This window comes from Lissotriton vulgaris, chromosome 4_1, assembly GCF_964263255.1.
Source record: "Lissotriton vulgaris chromosome 4_1, aLisVul1.2, whole genome shotgun sequence".
In the NCBI taxonomy this organism is placed as follows: Eukaryota; Metazoa; Chordata; class Amphibia; order Caudata; family Salamandridae; genus Lissotriton; species Lissotriton vulgaris.
The window spans coordinates 1,722,251,491-1,722,265,074 of record NC_141691.1 but is presented as its reverse complement, the minus strand read 5'-3'; the positions used below and the strand labels follow the sequence as shown (position 1 = coordinate 1,722,265,074).

General features: G+C 43.2%; 1 protein-coding gene across 2 annotated transcripts in view; it reads left to right on the top strand.

Moving 5' to 3' along the window:
* Window positions 1-13,584, top strand: part of VIRMA (vir like m6A methyltransferase associated) — an 811,754-nt gene that overhangs the window by 217,645 nt on the left and 580,525 nt on the right. For both annotated transcript variants that reach the window (XM_086966010.1, XM_086966009.1), the window contains exon 9: window positions 6,154-7,300. In XM_086966010.1, coding sequence (XP_086822136.1) covers window positions 6,154-7,300 — 1,147 coding nt within the window. The remainder of the gene's footprint in view (window positions 1-6,153; window positions 7,301-13,584) is intronic.

Genomic DNA, 13,584 nt, shown 5'->3' with positions numbered 1-13,584 from the left:
GCTTAGGTGCTACATGGTCTTCAGTGCACACGTTCACAAAACATTATTATGTGGACATTCAGATGAATAAAGAAGCACAAGTAGGACAAAAGGTATTACAACATATATTTTCAAACCAGCGCTCCTCTTCCACCCAGCCTCCACAAGACTAGCAAAGCGCTGCAAAATCGATGCACAGCTTGTGAATCCAGAAAAGATTCACGCTGCAAAACGAATAGTTTCTTACCTGTCGGTGTAGTTTTGCAGCTTTAAGAATTTTCTGGATTCACCAGCGAACCCACCCTCTTCCACCAGAAAGATGAGACAGGAGGAGAAAAAAAGCAAATACAAAGATGGCGAGCAAAGGTGGGAGCTTCCGGAAGAAGCACGTTGACGTCACAGGAGGACACCAAATGGTGGTATGTCGACGCCCACCACCAACAACAACAAAGAAAGAAAGAAGAAATACAACAATTCTGGACCCAACAACTAGATGGCGGAATAATGCACACCATGTGAATCCAGAAAATTCTTTAAGCTGCAAAACTACACCGACAGGTATGAAACTAAACGTTCTTTACTAGCCTCTTGCAAACATACCAGACTTTTCATCCTCCACTGCTCTTTTTATATCTTGCCTCCGCAGCGCGCATGCGCTGCATAGGAGGACCTTTAGCCGTTGCTCTGCTCATTTTCAAGCACACATTCGTGCTTGTGGCGGCATCCACCTTGCTGGAGCAATCAGCAACGCGCCACAAGCACGAGTACAGTGCTTGAAAATGAGCATACTGCTCTCCCAAGTGCACGCACGCACCACTCCCGGGCTGGTCTCTCTCTCGCGCTCTCTCCCACTCTCTCTCTCTCGCTCTCTCCCTCTTTCTCTGTCGCATCTACCCCAGTCAGTTTACATTCAGGTTCTGAACCTGGCAACCTAACTTTGTTTTTTTTCCTAATTTTCTTCTACTTTTCAATTAATCCGGTTCTATATTTTAGACACTTATCTTCTATCTTCATAACAAAATTATTTTCGATTCGTAGTTATCGCTTTATCACGTTTTCCCCATTTTCGCAACAATACGTAAAAATTTTAAACCGGTTGACGTTTTCACTGATGGGGATAAACCACACCAAGATTCGTTCCTCTTTAAGGTGATGATTCTACAGAGACTTGTCAACGCTGTCCCTTCCTTTTAATCCCTGCATTTAATGCATCTCTGAACGATCTGTGAGTCCTCCCGGCTCTGCAACGCGCGAGTGCCTCTGACGGAGTTGTGGCAGAGACGAATCATAACTGTTTAGGCAATTCTGCATCAATATGTCACTATGCAGGCTCCATATAAAAAATCTGTGATCTTAAACCTCAACAGCCCCCACCCCCACACTCCTTTTCTTCCAAGCCGTTTCCTACCTTGGCATCCTCTGCATGTTCAATGTGCTGCCTTCCAGCTGCAGCATTCCCAAACCCTTTGGAAACAAACACTGGCAAAGCCAATAGCCTCTGCTTTTGTTAAGTGCATGCAGGCAAGATGCATGTGAACGGTCAGATAGAGTAAGACCATGTAGGCTTCCAAGCACCTAGAATCTGGGACCTATGCACACAGATAACGCTGGGATGCTCCTGGGTAACCATGAGCTATACAAGAACAATTTCAATTCAATTCAATTCATAACACGTGGACAGAACACGCAGGGAACTGAACTCACAAGGCCCATATCATGTGTAAAATCTTCTGACAGTTTTTGGAAAATAACTTGCCATGCTCATTCAAACAGTTGTAATTGTAAAATCAATTCTACAAGTCCCAGAATGCAAAGTTTTGTTTGCTAGAAGGTAGGCATGACTGAAGGAGAAGTGTTGCATCACTGTGGTGCGAAGGTTTTGGCCATTGTGGTGCGAAAGCTGAACTCGAGGTATCTCAGTGTTTGGCACAAATACATGTCACAACCTGCATCCATGGAGCAAATCCATTAAGTTTGGCTTTGTAAAATCTAAACCCACACTCTCCTCTGAACCTGTACAGTGCTCTTATGCCCTTCAGATAGGTTTGCATTATACTTATAGCACATACATCCAGAAAGGAAGGTGGGGCGAGGGTTAAAGAATCCATTGCAAACTAAAAGAATAACCCGCATCGGCATAGTCAATAGGTCTCGCCTTTGGGACCTTATAAGTGTTTAGCCATGCAACACTTGATGTTGTTGCACCAAGAATATTGTGCTAGATAACTACTTATAAGGTCCGAAAGGCGAGACCTATTGACTATGCCAGTGCTGGTTTTCCAGCTGATTCCAAATGCTGGGAAATTCGTTTCTTCTCCCGCAAATATTCCCTGAAGGTCAGACGTTTGACACCAATTGTCTTGGAGCGACCATTATTGTAAACAAATCCCTGAGGGCCTTAGCTGTAGCTTGTGCTCGGGAGCAGGGGATCAGATCTATGTAGCTGGGCGTTAAGTACCCCATTGAAGTCTCTGCCTATGATAACTGGGCATTCGGGCCAATTTACCAATAAAAGTGATAATGAGGAGTAGGAGGACATCTGACTTTCGTTCTGGCGTATATGCCAGACCACCGCCCTGCCACCTAGCTTACCCTCATAGAAACATAGCTACTGTTCTCATCCACTGTTAGGCAAATCTCAAACAAGACCCAAGGAATAACCTATATAAATGCCCCTCTAGCAAATGCTGATTATCCCGTGCAAATCACCCTCCCTCTCTGCTTGATGTGTAGCTTCTGTTCCTCTCTGTGTGCCAGATGTCTCACCTAAAGTATAATAATAATAACAAACAGATGGGTGGATGGACCTAGGGAATATTTAACAACCACACAGTTGCTATCCCCTATACATGATACAAAATACAACAAGAATAACTGTGGGTCAATGATGAGTCTATGTGTCCAAGGATAACTTGATGTCTACTAGAGATTGTTAGTAGAGCATACAACCTAAAGCATAGCCACTTGCACTAGTGTGCGCCAAAGATATACAGAAACACTTTGTATTGTTTAGTAGTGATAGGCATCCCCGTACATTCTGTGTAAGACATGTATACATGGTCAGCTCTATGTATCAGCTAGTCACGAGGAGCGTGTGGCTAAGAAGGAATCCACCACTTGGGTTGTGGAGACCATGAGAGGATTGAGTAGTGCTGCCCTTCAATAAGCCATCCCCACTGCCCCCATGCAGGGACCTCCAACTCCCCCCACCCTAAGCAAGAACTGGTAGAACAAAAATAAAGCAAGGCAACTGTTTGCATCTGACACTCCAGTATCTCCTTGGTGAATAACTGCTCCCTACACTCTGGAAGTACTCTTTCTTCTCTGTACCTTCTGCACTAAAGCAATTAGTTTTGAACAATTACATAAACCCAATCTCCTACGACTAAAATGTGCTCCTTTGCTGATGGAGGAAGTCATGGACCATCCATGTGCTTGTTATTTTGATGCAAACACTTGTTACAATTAAAATGCCCTTTATTACTCTGAACCTTCCCAAAACATCTATGCCAAATCATCCATTCACTTCTTTCCCCTGTGGGGGTTGCTATTTCTGATTCATCTATCAAAGCTGATGAATTTGCCATTTTTGTTTTCCAAGAACCATAATATTGCCCTCGCTGCTCACAGCTCCTCATCCACACACAGGACCACATCGCACTTCACCTCCTTTTTATGAGTCTTGTTCCCAAATGAGTAAATCCCACTCAAATATGGTAACTGGTCATGTGCCCATCTAACACACTCCGCTATCAACTCTTGAGCCATTAAGGTTCTGTGCCTCTCTCTCTCCCATCTATTCATCCTGCGTTTAACCAGCAGCATGTTTCGAGTCAACGGTGGTACTACCACTCCTGAAATAACTAATGCTCACAGCCTTAGAGTGACTGCTGTTCCACATGCTTACTGTTTATCTATGTATGATTCATTCAGTACTCTTAATACTGGTTTCCTTGCTCTTCTCTAAGCTAAGAATACTGCCTGCAATTCACTAAAGCACTTCGGTCTATCACAACCACATGGATCTTTCTCAAGGGGTGTGCTGCCTTTAATATAGTTGGCCACCCAATCGCTCTTAATACACCTGCATCTCTCACCACTGTAGGTACTTTTCTCCGCTTAAAATTCTTCTACTTCTGCAATTATTTCTTTGTTTGATGATGCTTGCCAATCCTAGCTCAGTCTAGTACAAAGATAGCACAAGATGCAGATGTTATTATCATCCTTTAGTGCCCCTCTCACCTTTGTCATTTAAAACATACATTTTCTTCTTTGTCGGAAGCAGACTCTTTTTATAGTATAGCTGTGTAAAGAGTTCAGCTATCCCTTATGAGTAGACAGGGGCTTGCTGTAATAATCTCAAGGTGCTCTACCTATGGTAGTGTGGCCGAGCAGGCTTAGGCTTATCAGGGAGTAGTGTCAGATAAATTTGTAGCAAACAAAGTCCAAAAATGATACACACCTTCAAAAAGGAGAACCACACCAATTTAGAAAAATAACAGATATTTGTATATGTATATTTTGTACCCAAGAACTTCATAATCAGGTAAGTACTTTTTTGTAATAGACTTTTTACAGTTTTAGCAATATTAACAATTAGTGCGATTTCCATGAATCGACTTGGACATCACACGGGCATATCTGCTCATGCAGGTATCTCCTTGCATGTAATGTAATACACGCTGCCTTAGGACTGTAAGGCCTGCTGTAGGGGTAACTTACATATATTGCGTGCAGTTTCTGCAGGCATGTCACACCAGAGGTGTGCCATGCCGTGTCTTCACTTTCACCTGGAACTTGTGACGCAGCCTGCATTGGCAGTTTGCATGAGTGTGATGAGGGGCCCTTTATGGTGAGACAATTCATGCTACAGCCCTTAGGGACCCTCTTTAGTACCCAGGCCCTAGGTACCAGCAGTACCACTTACTAGGGGCTTACGGGGTGCTAAAGGTATTGCCAAAATGGGGGAACAATGGTACTGTTTTGGGAAAAAAGAAATCTGGCACTGGTGACCTGGATAGCAGGAACCCAACCCACTTTTATCAGGCAAAAAGTGGGGGTGACCACGTCAAAAAGGGGCACTTTCCAACTTTCTCTTAGCCTTCTTCTCACCTTTTCACACAAATCTCCAACAGCTGTGTAGCTTTTTGGGCGCTAGATGGCCAATCAATCATTCATGTTTAAAACTTCAAAAGATAGCATATATATTGCTTTTTTTTCAATACCAAATGTAACCATAACATTTGCTGGCTACCAATAAGCTCCTTAACACTCATATGAGAAAATACTACTACTACATTATGCCTACTCGGGCTTTCCAAAGCATTGCCGCATCCCAAACCCCGCCCCCTCCCCCCTCTTTATCAAAGTTATCATCAACTTTTTAATCTGTGTTCTGTTCATCCTCCGCGAATACCATCTCTTCTTCCTATATAGACAACATGCTGACTGGCTTTCTACCAAAGTCACAGCTCAATACAAACTCCCTATATTGTTGTTTGGCGATTCAGCGACTGATCTTCGTACGTACTTGAATCACTTCTCCACTACTTACCTTCCTGACCTTAGAGCCATATACCACTTCCTCATTTTTTTGCAGTCCATAAGCACTGCGCCACCTTCTTACTCTTCACAGGTATGGCCTCTGAGTCGACCTCTCGCTTAAACCTCTTTTACTTATCTTAATACTACTCCTAAAGAAAACTCCCTCTCCATTATGACTAAATTCTGAGCTGACAATTTAACTACTTAATATTGTTCCATCCCCCTTCATGTCCGTTCCTTCACTCAACACCTCAACCACATACTGCTTACAATTGGAATCTGGACTGCCTCTCGTCTATGTACACTATACATGTATCTTATTAATTTCCCAAACTGGCCTGTTAACTGCCATCAATCAGTGGCTTTAGGGAACTTCCCAGCTGATCTTGTCCTAATGAACCAGTAGTTACTGTCTATACTGTTTCTTGTACAAATGTATTTGCCCCAAATACATAGAAGCACAATAAAATACAGAGTAATGAAATTCATTGCAATACTTTACAGCCTGCATTTTAGCATCTCCAATGTTTGTTAATGATTATAAAAATGATTGGAACTTTTTTGTGCTATGAATATGTTGATGTCGTAGATGGTATAGATGTAGTCTTTAACTCTGAATCCTCATTGCAGGTGATGATGGCTATGAGCAGATTTCAAGTGATGAAGATGGGATTGCAGACTTGGAGCGTGAAGCATTTAAGTTTCCAACTTTCGACATTGACTATACTGTTGAGGACCTGGCATCTGTTCCTGCCATGTCATATGACCCCTATGACAGAGAACTTGGGCCCATGTTGTATTTCAACTGTCCTTATAAAACTGCATTTGAGAATGAAATGTGCAGGATGAGAGATGACCCAGAAAAAGAAAACATTTTGGCGACTGAGCTTTCATTAAAATTAGCAGAGCTGTTAGAATTATATAAAGATGACCGGGGTGCAAAGTGGGTGACTGCTTTAGAAGAAGTCCCAGGCTTGATTGTGAAAGGGTTAAGTTACCTTCTTCTTAAGGAACCAAAGAAAGACTATTTGAATCAGCTGGTAGATTGGACCATACAGGCTTTAAGTTTACAGGTTGCTCTTGGGCAGCCTATTGCTTTGAATGTCAGGCAGCTCAAAGCTGGGACAAAATTGGTTTCTTCCTTAGTAGAATGTGGGAACCAAGGAGTGGTAGCACTTTTGCAGGCTGGTGTTATTGACAAGTTATTTGAGTTGCTTTTTGCTGAACATGTGTCATCTTCTCTCAAACTGAATGCCTTCAGAGCTTTGGACAGTGTCATCAGCATGACAAAAGGGATGGAAGTGTTTCTCAAAAATAGACCTGAAAGTCTCGAAAAAAGTGGTTACCAGAAACTATTGGAACTGATATTATCAGACCAGACAGTTCGAGTCGTCACTGCATGCTCTGCAGTCTTGCAGAAATGCCATTTTTATGAGATTTTATCAGAAATTAAAAAACTTGGTGATCAATTAGCAGATAGTACCCCTCATATAGTCAGTCAAAATTTAATAGAGCCGGACACAGCCCCAGGGATTGAGAAAGCAAGTCGTGAGTATGAAACTGATCTGGAGGCTCCTATGGATATGGACCAGCTCCTGGAAACCTCTGTAATTGGTGATGGAGACGTGGAGAAATTAGTCAGCCTCTTGGATGAGGTTTTACATCTACTAGAAGTAGCACCTTACACAATGATTCAGCCTCCTGTGAAGTCCTTTCCTACTTGCGCCCGCATCACAGGACCACCAGAGAGGGATGATCCATACCCTATCCTTTACAGGTAATCTTTTTATTTGTAAAAACAGTAGTAACTGCCTTGTTTATCTCCATAGATCGGCATACGTGCCTTTGTTTAGATTTCTTTGTCTTAAATAACTGTATGGAAAAGATGGTGAGATGAAGGCTGGAGAGATGTCTAATGTTTCTAGATGAAATGTGAAAGTCAGAGCTAGACAGCCCATGCTCTTTGGAGTTTATATAGTTAAACCTATTCTGCGCACAAAAAAGAGGAACAATGTGCTTTGGAGCACTGTAAAAATTGTGAAGTCCATAGTACCATAGTATATGTTGTTGTCATGGCTAAGTGGTGGTCATGAACTTGCTTGGGGTTTACCTAGGGGAGACTGGTTAAATGATAGATTGGATTTATCTAGCTTTATCCCCAGCTTCTCTAATGAAATATTAAGGGTTGATACTGACATTGCGCAGTATGAAGTAGTGGTCTCTTGGTGTTAACACCATACCACTTAGTTTGTCATTAACCCCTTCGATGCTCATGACGAGCTCAGCTCGTCATGAGGCACAGTTGAGCTGTGCTGATGACGAGCTGAGCTCGTCATGAAACCATAGTATTCAATGAAGGTCAGCACAGGAGGGGAAAATGCACAGCGGCCATGGTGTTAATGCCAGTCTAACAGTGAGGGATCACAGTGTGGGCTGGGTGTGTAGGAGTATCGTTAAGCTTCTTGTAGAGTGACAAAGCATAACCGGACTAAGAGTGCTTAATAGTCTGAAAAATGGTTGTGTATGCACTTCAAAACATCCCCTGCATTGGCACCAAATATGCTTGGTTGACGTTTCAATGGACCCTTCACCTGGATGGACTTTTCCTTCTAATGGAATAGTGTCCGTATGTGATGTGTGTAGAGAAATCTCAATCCAATCATATGCTGAATTACTTGCTGTGGAAGAGACTGTAGATTAAGCCTCCAATTCTTATTCTCTTCCAAGCCGTACACCCTGCTGCTATGGCAGCATACAGGAAATGTTCTTCCCAGGCTTGTTTTTCAGAATATTCCAGTGTTAAAGAATCTTGGAATAATTTAAAGAGCTTTTTATCTGCTAATTATAAAACCATTCCCCCCTTCAGTGCACATTTAAATGAATCCCTACGCATCTGAACCTAGCTAATAAACCTATCCGCATTAAAAAGCTCTCTATTCTATGAGAGTTCAGTATTTAGATCCATGTTGTGGGATGCCTGATCTTCATTTTTTCATCGTGGGATAGTCTTTGAAGTCATTGATGGTAGAATAATCCCTTGCTACATACCAAGACCTAGGAGTATTTCTCATAGATATATTGTCCATTAACTTATAAACACAGGGTGCTAGTGTCCATATAACAGAGCAGCACCCTTTATGAGCATAATTATGCTAAATGCTTTTCTGGATATAGCCTCTCAGACTCCAAAGAACCAATTTCAAATCTGCATTGCAGCATGTGAGGTGCAGAAAAGGGGTCTATATTGTATGGGAAAAAATAGCCTGATAGGCGTACATTGGAGGCTGAGAAAAAGCATCCTGTATCTCAGGAGTCGAATGCCGGGCGACAACAGGACATACACAAACAGGAATTCCAGGACCATACATCTCAGTGGGTGATGATTGTACTAGTCAATCAATCAATCAGTAAAACTTTATTTGGTGGAATATACAACCATAAAAGCTCAGAGAAAAGCCCATTTATTTAGAGCAAAGTATAAAAACTTAAAATATGCTATTAAATATCAGTCATAAAATCTCACATCGCCAGTATAAATTCATAATACAAAAGTGCTTCTCTGGCTCAGCAATATATAAGAGAACAGTAAAAATACAATAAAACATCGGATCAAAACAAATCATGAGACCTCCACGCCAATTTAACTTCATGATGGGTATCCTTTTCTCAGTCTCAAAGCTTGAATTATAAAATGTAAATCAGCAAAACCAGTACCAGTCAAATATCTGCTACTGTCTATATTGTGTTAGCTTGAAGGGACTGTATGTTGAAGTGTACACCATTGTTTCTACATCATGTTTTTTCGGATTTGATGGTATTGCATTAGCAGCAGATCACTGATTGACTGCTAAAATCACAGCTTTAGATGGACAGAAGTAGATTTGTAATAATGTGTTTATGGGTGGGTTGCTGCGATGTGCCATACCTCAATATTGTCCTTTTTAATGAAGTCTGGCCTTAAGTGTTCTATTTCCAGGGTCCATCAAAGACGTAGTGCCTCAGCCATTATGGCTTGAGGTCTCCATTGATTCTCAAAGCTTTATAATGGTGTGGGCTGCAATGTCCATTTTCTCTAGTGTGTTGGTCTTGTGAGTGCAGGTCCCCAGTACTCATTGACATGGTTTGTATGTTCCCACTGATGAAAAATGTAAAATTTCCTAGCTAATGTAAAGGAAAGTAGTCATTCTATTAAGGAAATGGAGGCTTAGATTATGCATTTCTCCTTCTTTATTTTCAACTCAGCAGCCCAAACATCTTAACCACATCAAATCCTTCTGTCCTGAAAATCTTATACACAACAGCACAATTATGCAGTGTCATCAATCATCCCTACAGTCTCACTTAGTATACTATATCAGAACAACACATGCACATTATATTAATCCTAGCCTCCATGTCCTTTAAGGAATTAAAACTTTCCTTTATGTTAGCTAGGAAATTTTACATTCTATGTCAGGACAGGTCTATGTAAGCTTAAAGCTTCTTAACCATTAATGAGGCAACATTCACAACATGCTTGAAATAGAATTTCTTGAAAGTGGAGTCTGAGGACCAATCTGCTGAATTGAGGCTGTCCTCCAATCGACCCCTTAGGTGGAAGGCTTTGGAAACTATGGCTCCTCCAAATATCAAAGTGCCAGTACCAGCTTCTTGTATCACCCACTTCACCCATCTCTATATATTTAGGCATGAGACCGCTTTAAACGTTTTTCTTCAGAGCACTGAGTAGCTGTGGCAGTCCTCGAGGGCAAAGCTCCTCCGTCATCGATTCATAAGCCCTTAGGTATCTTACCACACATAACTTTAGATGTTAAGTTAAAGCTGGATAAATAAGCACTCTAGTATTGGACTTAGTTCTCCTTGAAATGGAAAATGAGACCCCTTCTGGGGAATACATTTTCTGGCTTAATTATCCAGAGCCCTAACATCAGACACCCTCTTACAAGAGATGAGGCCTAAAAGAGTTGCCAATCTGTTTCTGTGACAGAAATTCTTTATCCAGGATTCCAATACTCTCAATACATCATTAATGTCAGACAAAAAAGAATACTTATGGACTGAAGGTCATGATGACCTGATGCCTCTCATCACCCTAGTAACTAGGGCCTACTGCCAATTCTGACAGCAAATTCGCTATTGCTACTACATCTGACCAATGGGATCCATACTCCTTTGCACACAGTGACGTGACCATCTGTTCCATGGGGACTTGTATCGTTTGACCGCAGTCTGTCCACACTTGATTGATGAAGTGCGTAGCTGGTTGTGACAAGCCCAGGATTTCCCAGCATGACCTGTAATTTGCCACGCCATCAGTCTGAGACTTTCTGCAAGAACCAAGTGCATGAGCATCCTTCAACAGATTCGGTGTCCAGGCAAGAGGGGTTGGAGAATCCATAGAAAGTTCCAGAAGAACTGGATACCAGACTTGAGATCTCCAAAATGGTGTCACCATTACCATCTCTGCTCACTGCCTGCTGATCTGGGCCTTTAGCCTGCTGATCATTGAAAAGGGTAGAAAGGCATATGCTTTGGTTTTGCTCCAACCCTATGTAGAAACGCATCAGTGGCTTCCGCAAGAGGATGCAGTCCTCAGCTGAAGAAACGCGTAAGTTGATAATCCAGATGTGAGGCAAATGAGTCGATTGGCTCAGTCCCTACTTATTCATCAGGACTTGAAAGCGAGATGGAGCCAACTGAGATTCACTGGAGTCCCTGCCAGTCCTCTGTCCGATTCAGCCTTCCGGGAAGATACTCCACCATCACCAACAGTTTCTGGAATCTTTGGCCAGATCTTTGGCCAGATCGGCCAAGGTTTGTTCCTCCCAGACAGTATCTCATAGCTGACCCGTTGTCCATCTTCCGAATAATGTATCAGGACACCTTGCTCGAAACCAGGCTTTTGGCTGCGAATGAGCCTGCCTGGAGTAAGATTCTTCTGTTCCTGACCATTGTCCTCCTCCGGTAGTAACCCCACATCTGGATCCCCATCCCAATCAGCTTGCATCCGATTCTATTATAAGATCCAGCAACAATCCGAAAATGGCTCTGCCATTTCAGGCTTGCATATGTTCCAACCACCATTCGATTTCCTCCCTGACGTCTAGTTTGAGGTAAATTTTGACTGTGTATGAGAGTCCCTGTCTGAGATGCACGACCCTTAGTCTCTGTAAGGCCCTGTAATGTAAGAGTCACAGAATTATGGCCTGTATAAAAGCCAACAGACCTACCACTCTGGCCAGATGTCATAAGGAAAACTTCTTCCTCAAAGCATTTCTCTGTAAATCGGAGGCATCTTCCTCTGTGGTAATCTCTGGGACTGCTGGACAAAATCGATTGCGAACCCCAGAAAGACTATCTTTTGAGCTGGTTTGACCTCTGGTCATCCCCACTTTTTGCCTGGTATTTGATGTCGTTTCGACTAGAAGTGCACAGGGTTCCTGCTAATCAGGTCACCAGTGCCAGAGCTCTTTCCCAAAAACTGTACAATTGTTTCCCCAATTGGCAATATCTTCAGCACCCTCTGTAAGCCCCTAGTAAATAGTACCCCTGGTACCTAGGTTCCTGAAGTACTAAAGAGGGCCTCCCAATGACTGCAGCATGGATTGTGCCACCCTAAGGGACCCCACAACAAACTCATGATGTCACAGGATGCATGTTTTGGTGCAGAGAGGAGTGAAAACAGGACATGACACACATCCCTGTGCGTCATGCCCCCTAACACTGCATGTAATATTTGGAATTCACCCCCTACAGCTGGCCTTGCAGCCCTAAGGCAGGGTGCTTTATATTAAATGTGAGGGCATACCTGCATGAGCTGATATGCCCCTGTGCTGCCCAGTTCCATTACTCCCAGTGCAAGTTAACAGAGAAGCTATTTTTGAACATGTGCTGGACACTGGTGAGAACTAGTTTGCGAGCTACATGATGGCTTCACTTAAAATAGGGATTATTGGTATCAAACATCTCATATTAATAAACCCACACTGATTCCAGTGATTGATTTATTAATATATTATTTTCTGCACCCAGAGGGCATGTTAGAGGTACCCCCTGGAAACCTACCAGCCTCTGGTGTGTTGGCTGACAAGTTTCTGCCAGCCTGCTGCAGAGACAAGTTGCTGATCTCCTAGGGTGAGACCCGTTTGCTCTCAGCATGTCAAGAAGGAAACCTGTCTGGGAAGAGGTTGTCACTGCGCCTCCCACAGAATGACCTGCTGATTAGCCTTCCTAGTCTGGCAAGTTTCAAGGAAGTTCCAACCTTTCAAATGCAAATCTGGCTCCCCTTACAGGAGAGGAAGCTAACCCCCTTTGACCGGAGCCATTTGGCACCTGGACAGACATGAAAATTAGCTTGTCGGGTAGGAGTGCCCTCCCCCAGGATAGTACCACCCTAAGGTGGCTGAACTTGATGTGGGTACGACTTTTCAAAAGTGTCCATCTTTGTGTTGGCACACTTAGGAACTATGGAACAGGGTTATGCCCACTTCCTGCAGAAAGTAGTCATTTAGGGGGCGTAGTGACCCCAGGAGTAGATAGCCCTTTGGCTACTACCTTACACTACTCTAAATTCAGTATTTAGAGGAGTCCCGGGCACCAGAAAAACTGATTTCTGATACCTGAAATAGGAAGACGGACGTGAAGAGTCGCAACAGCAAGAACAGAAGATCTACCAACTGACATGGTGCCAACCCTGCCAGCCTTCTTGCTGACTTCGAGAATTGCGCCAAAAGATGACTAGTCCTGTAGCTGTTGTGTCTCCAAAGCCCAGGAGACCTGCCAACACTTCACCCAGGAACCGAAAACTCTAGAGAAGTAGCGGACCTGCTTCCTTGCATCCTACAGTCATCCAAAGACTCCAGAGAGTTTTTTGTGACCGCAGAAATCTGATGCCTGAAGACACCACTGCACCCGTCACTCCAAACCTGAGTTGAAGTGGGCCACCAGTGTCATTGTGGCCCCCAGTCCTCCAGAGACCGAGTCCACCGTGGTTTTGCTCTCAGTGAACTCTGATGCCGCCTGCAGCCTCTGCATGCAGGCTCCCTCTACCGTGACTGCTCT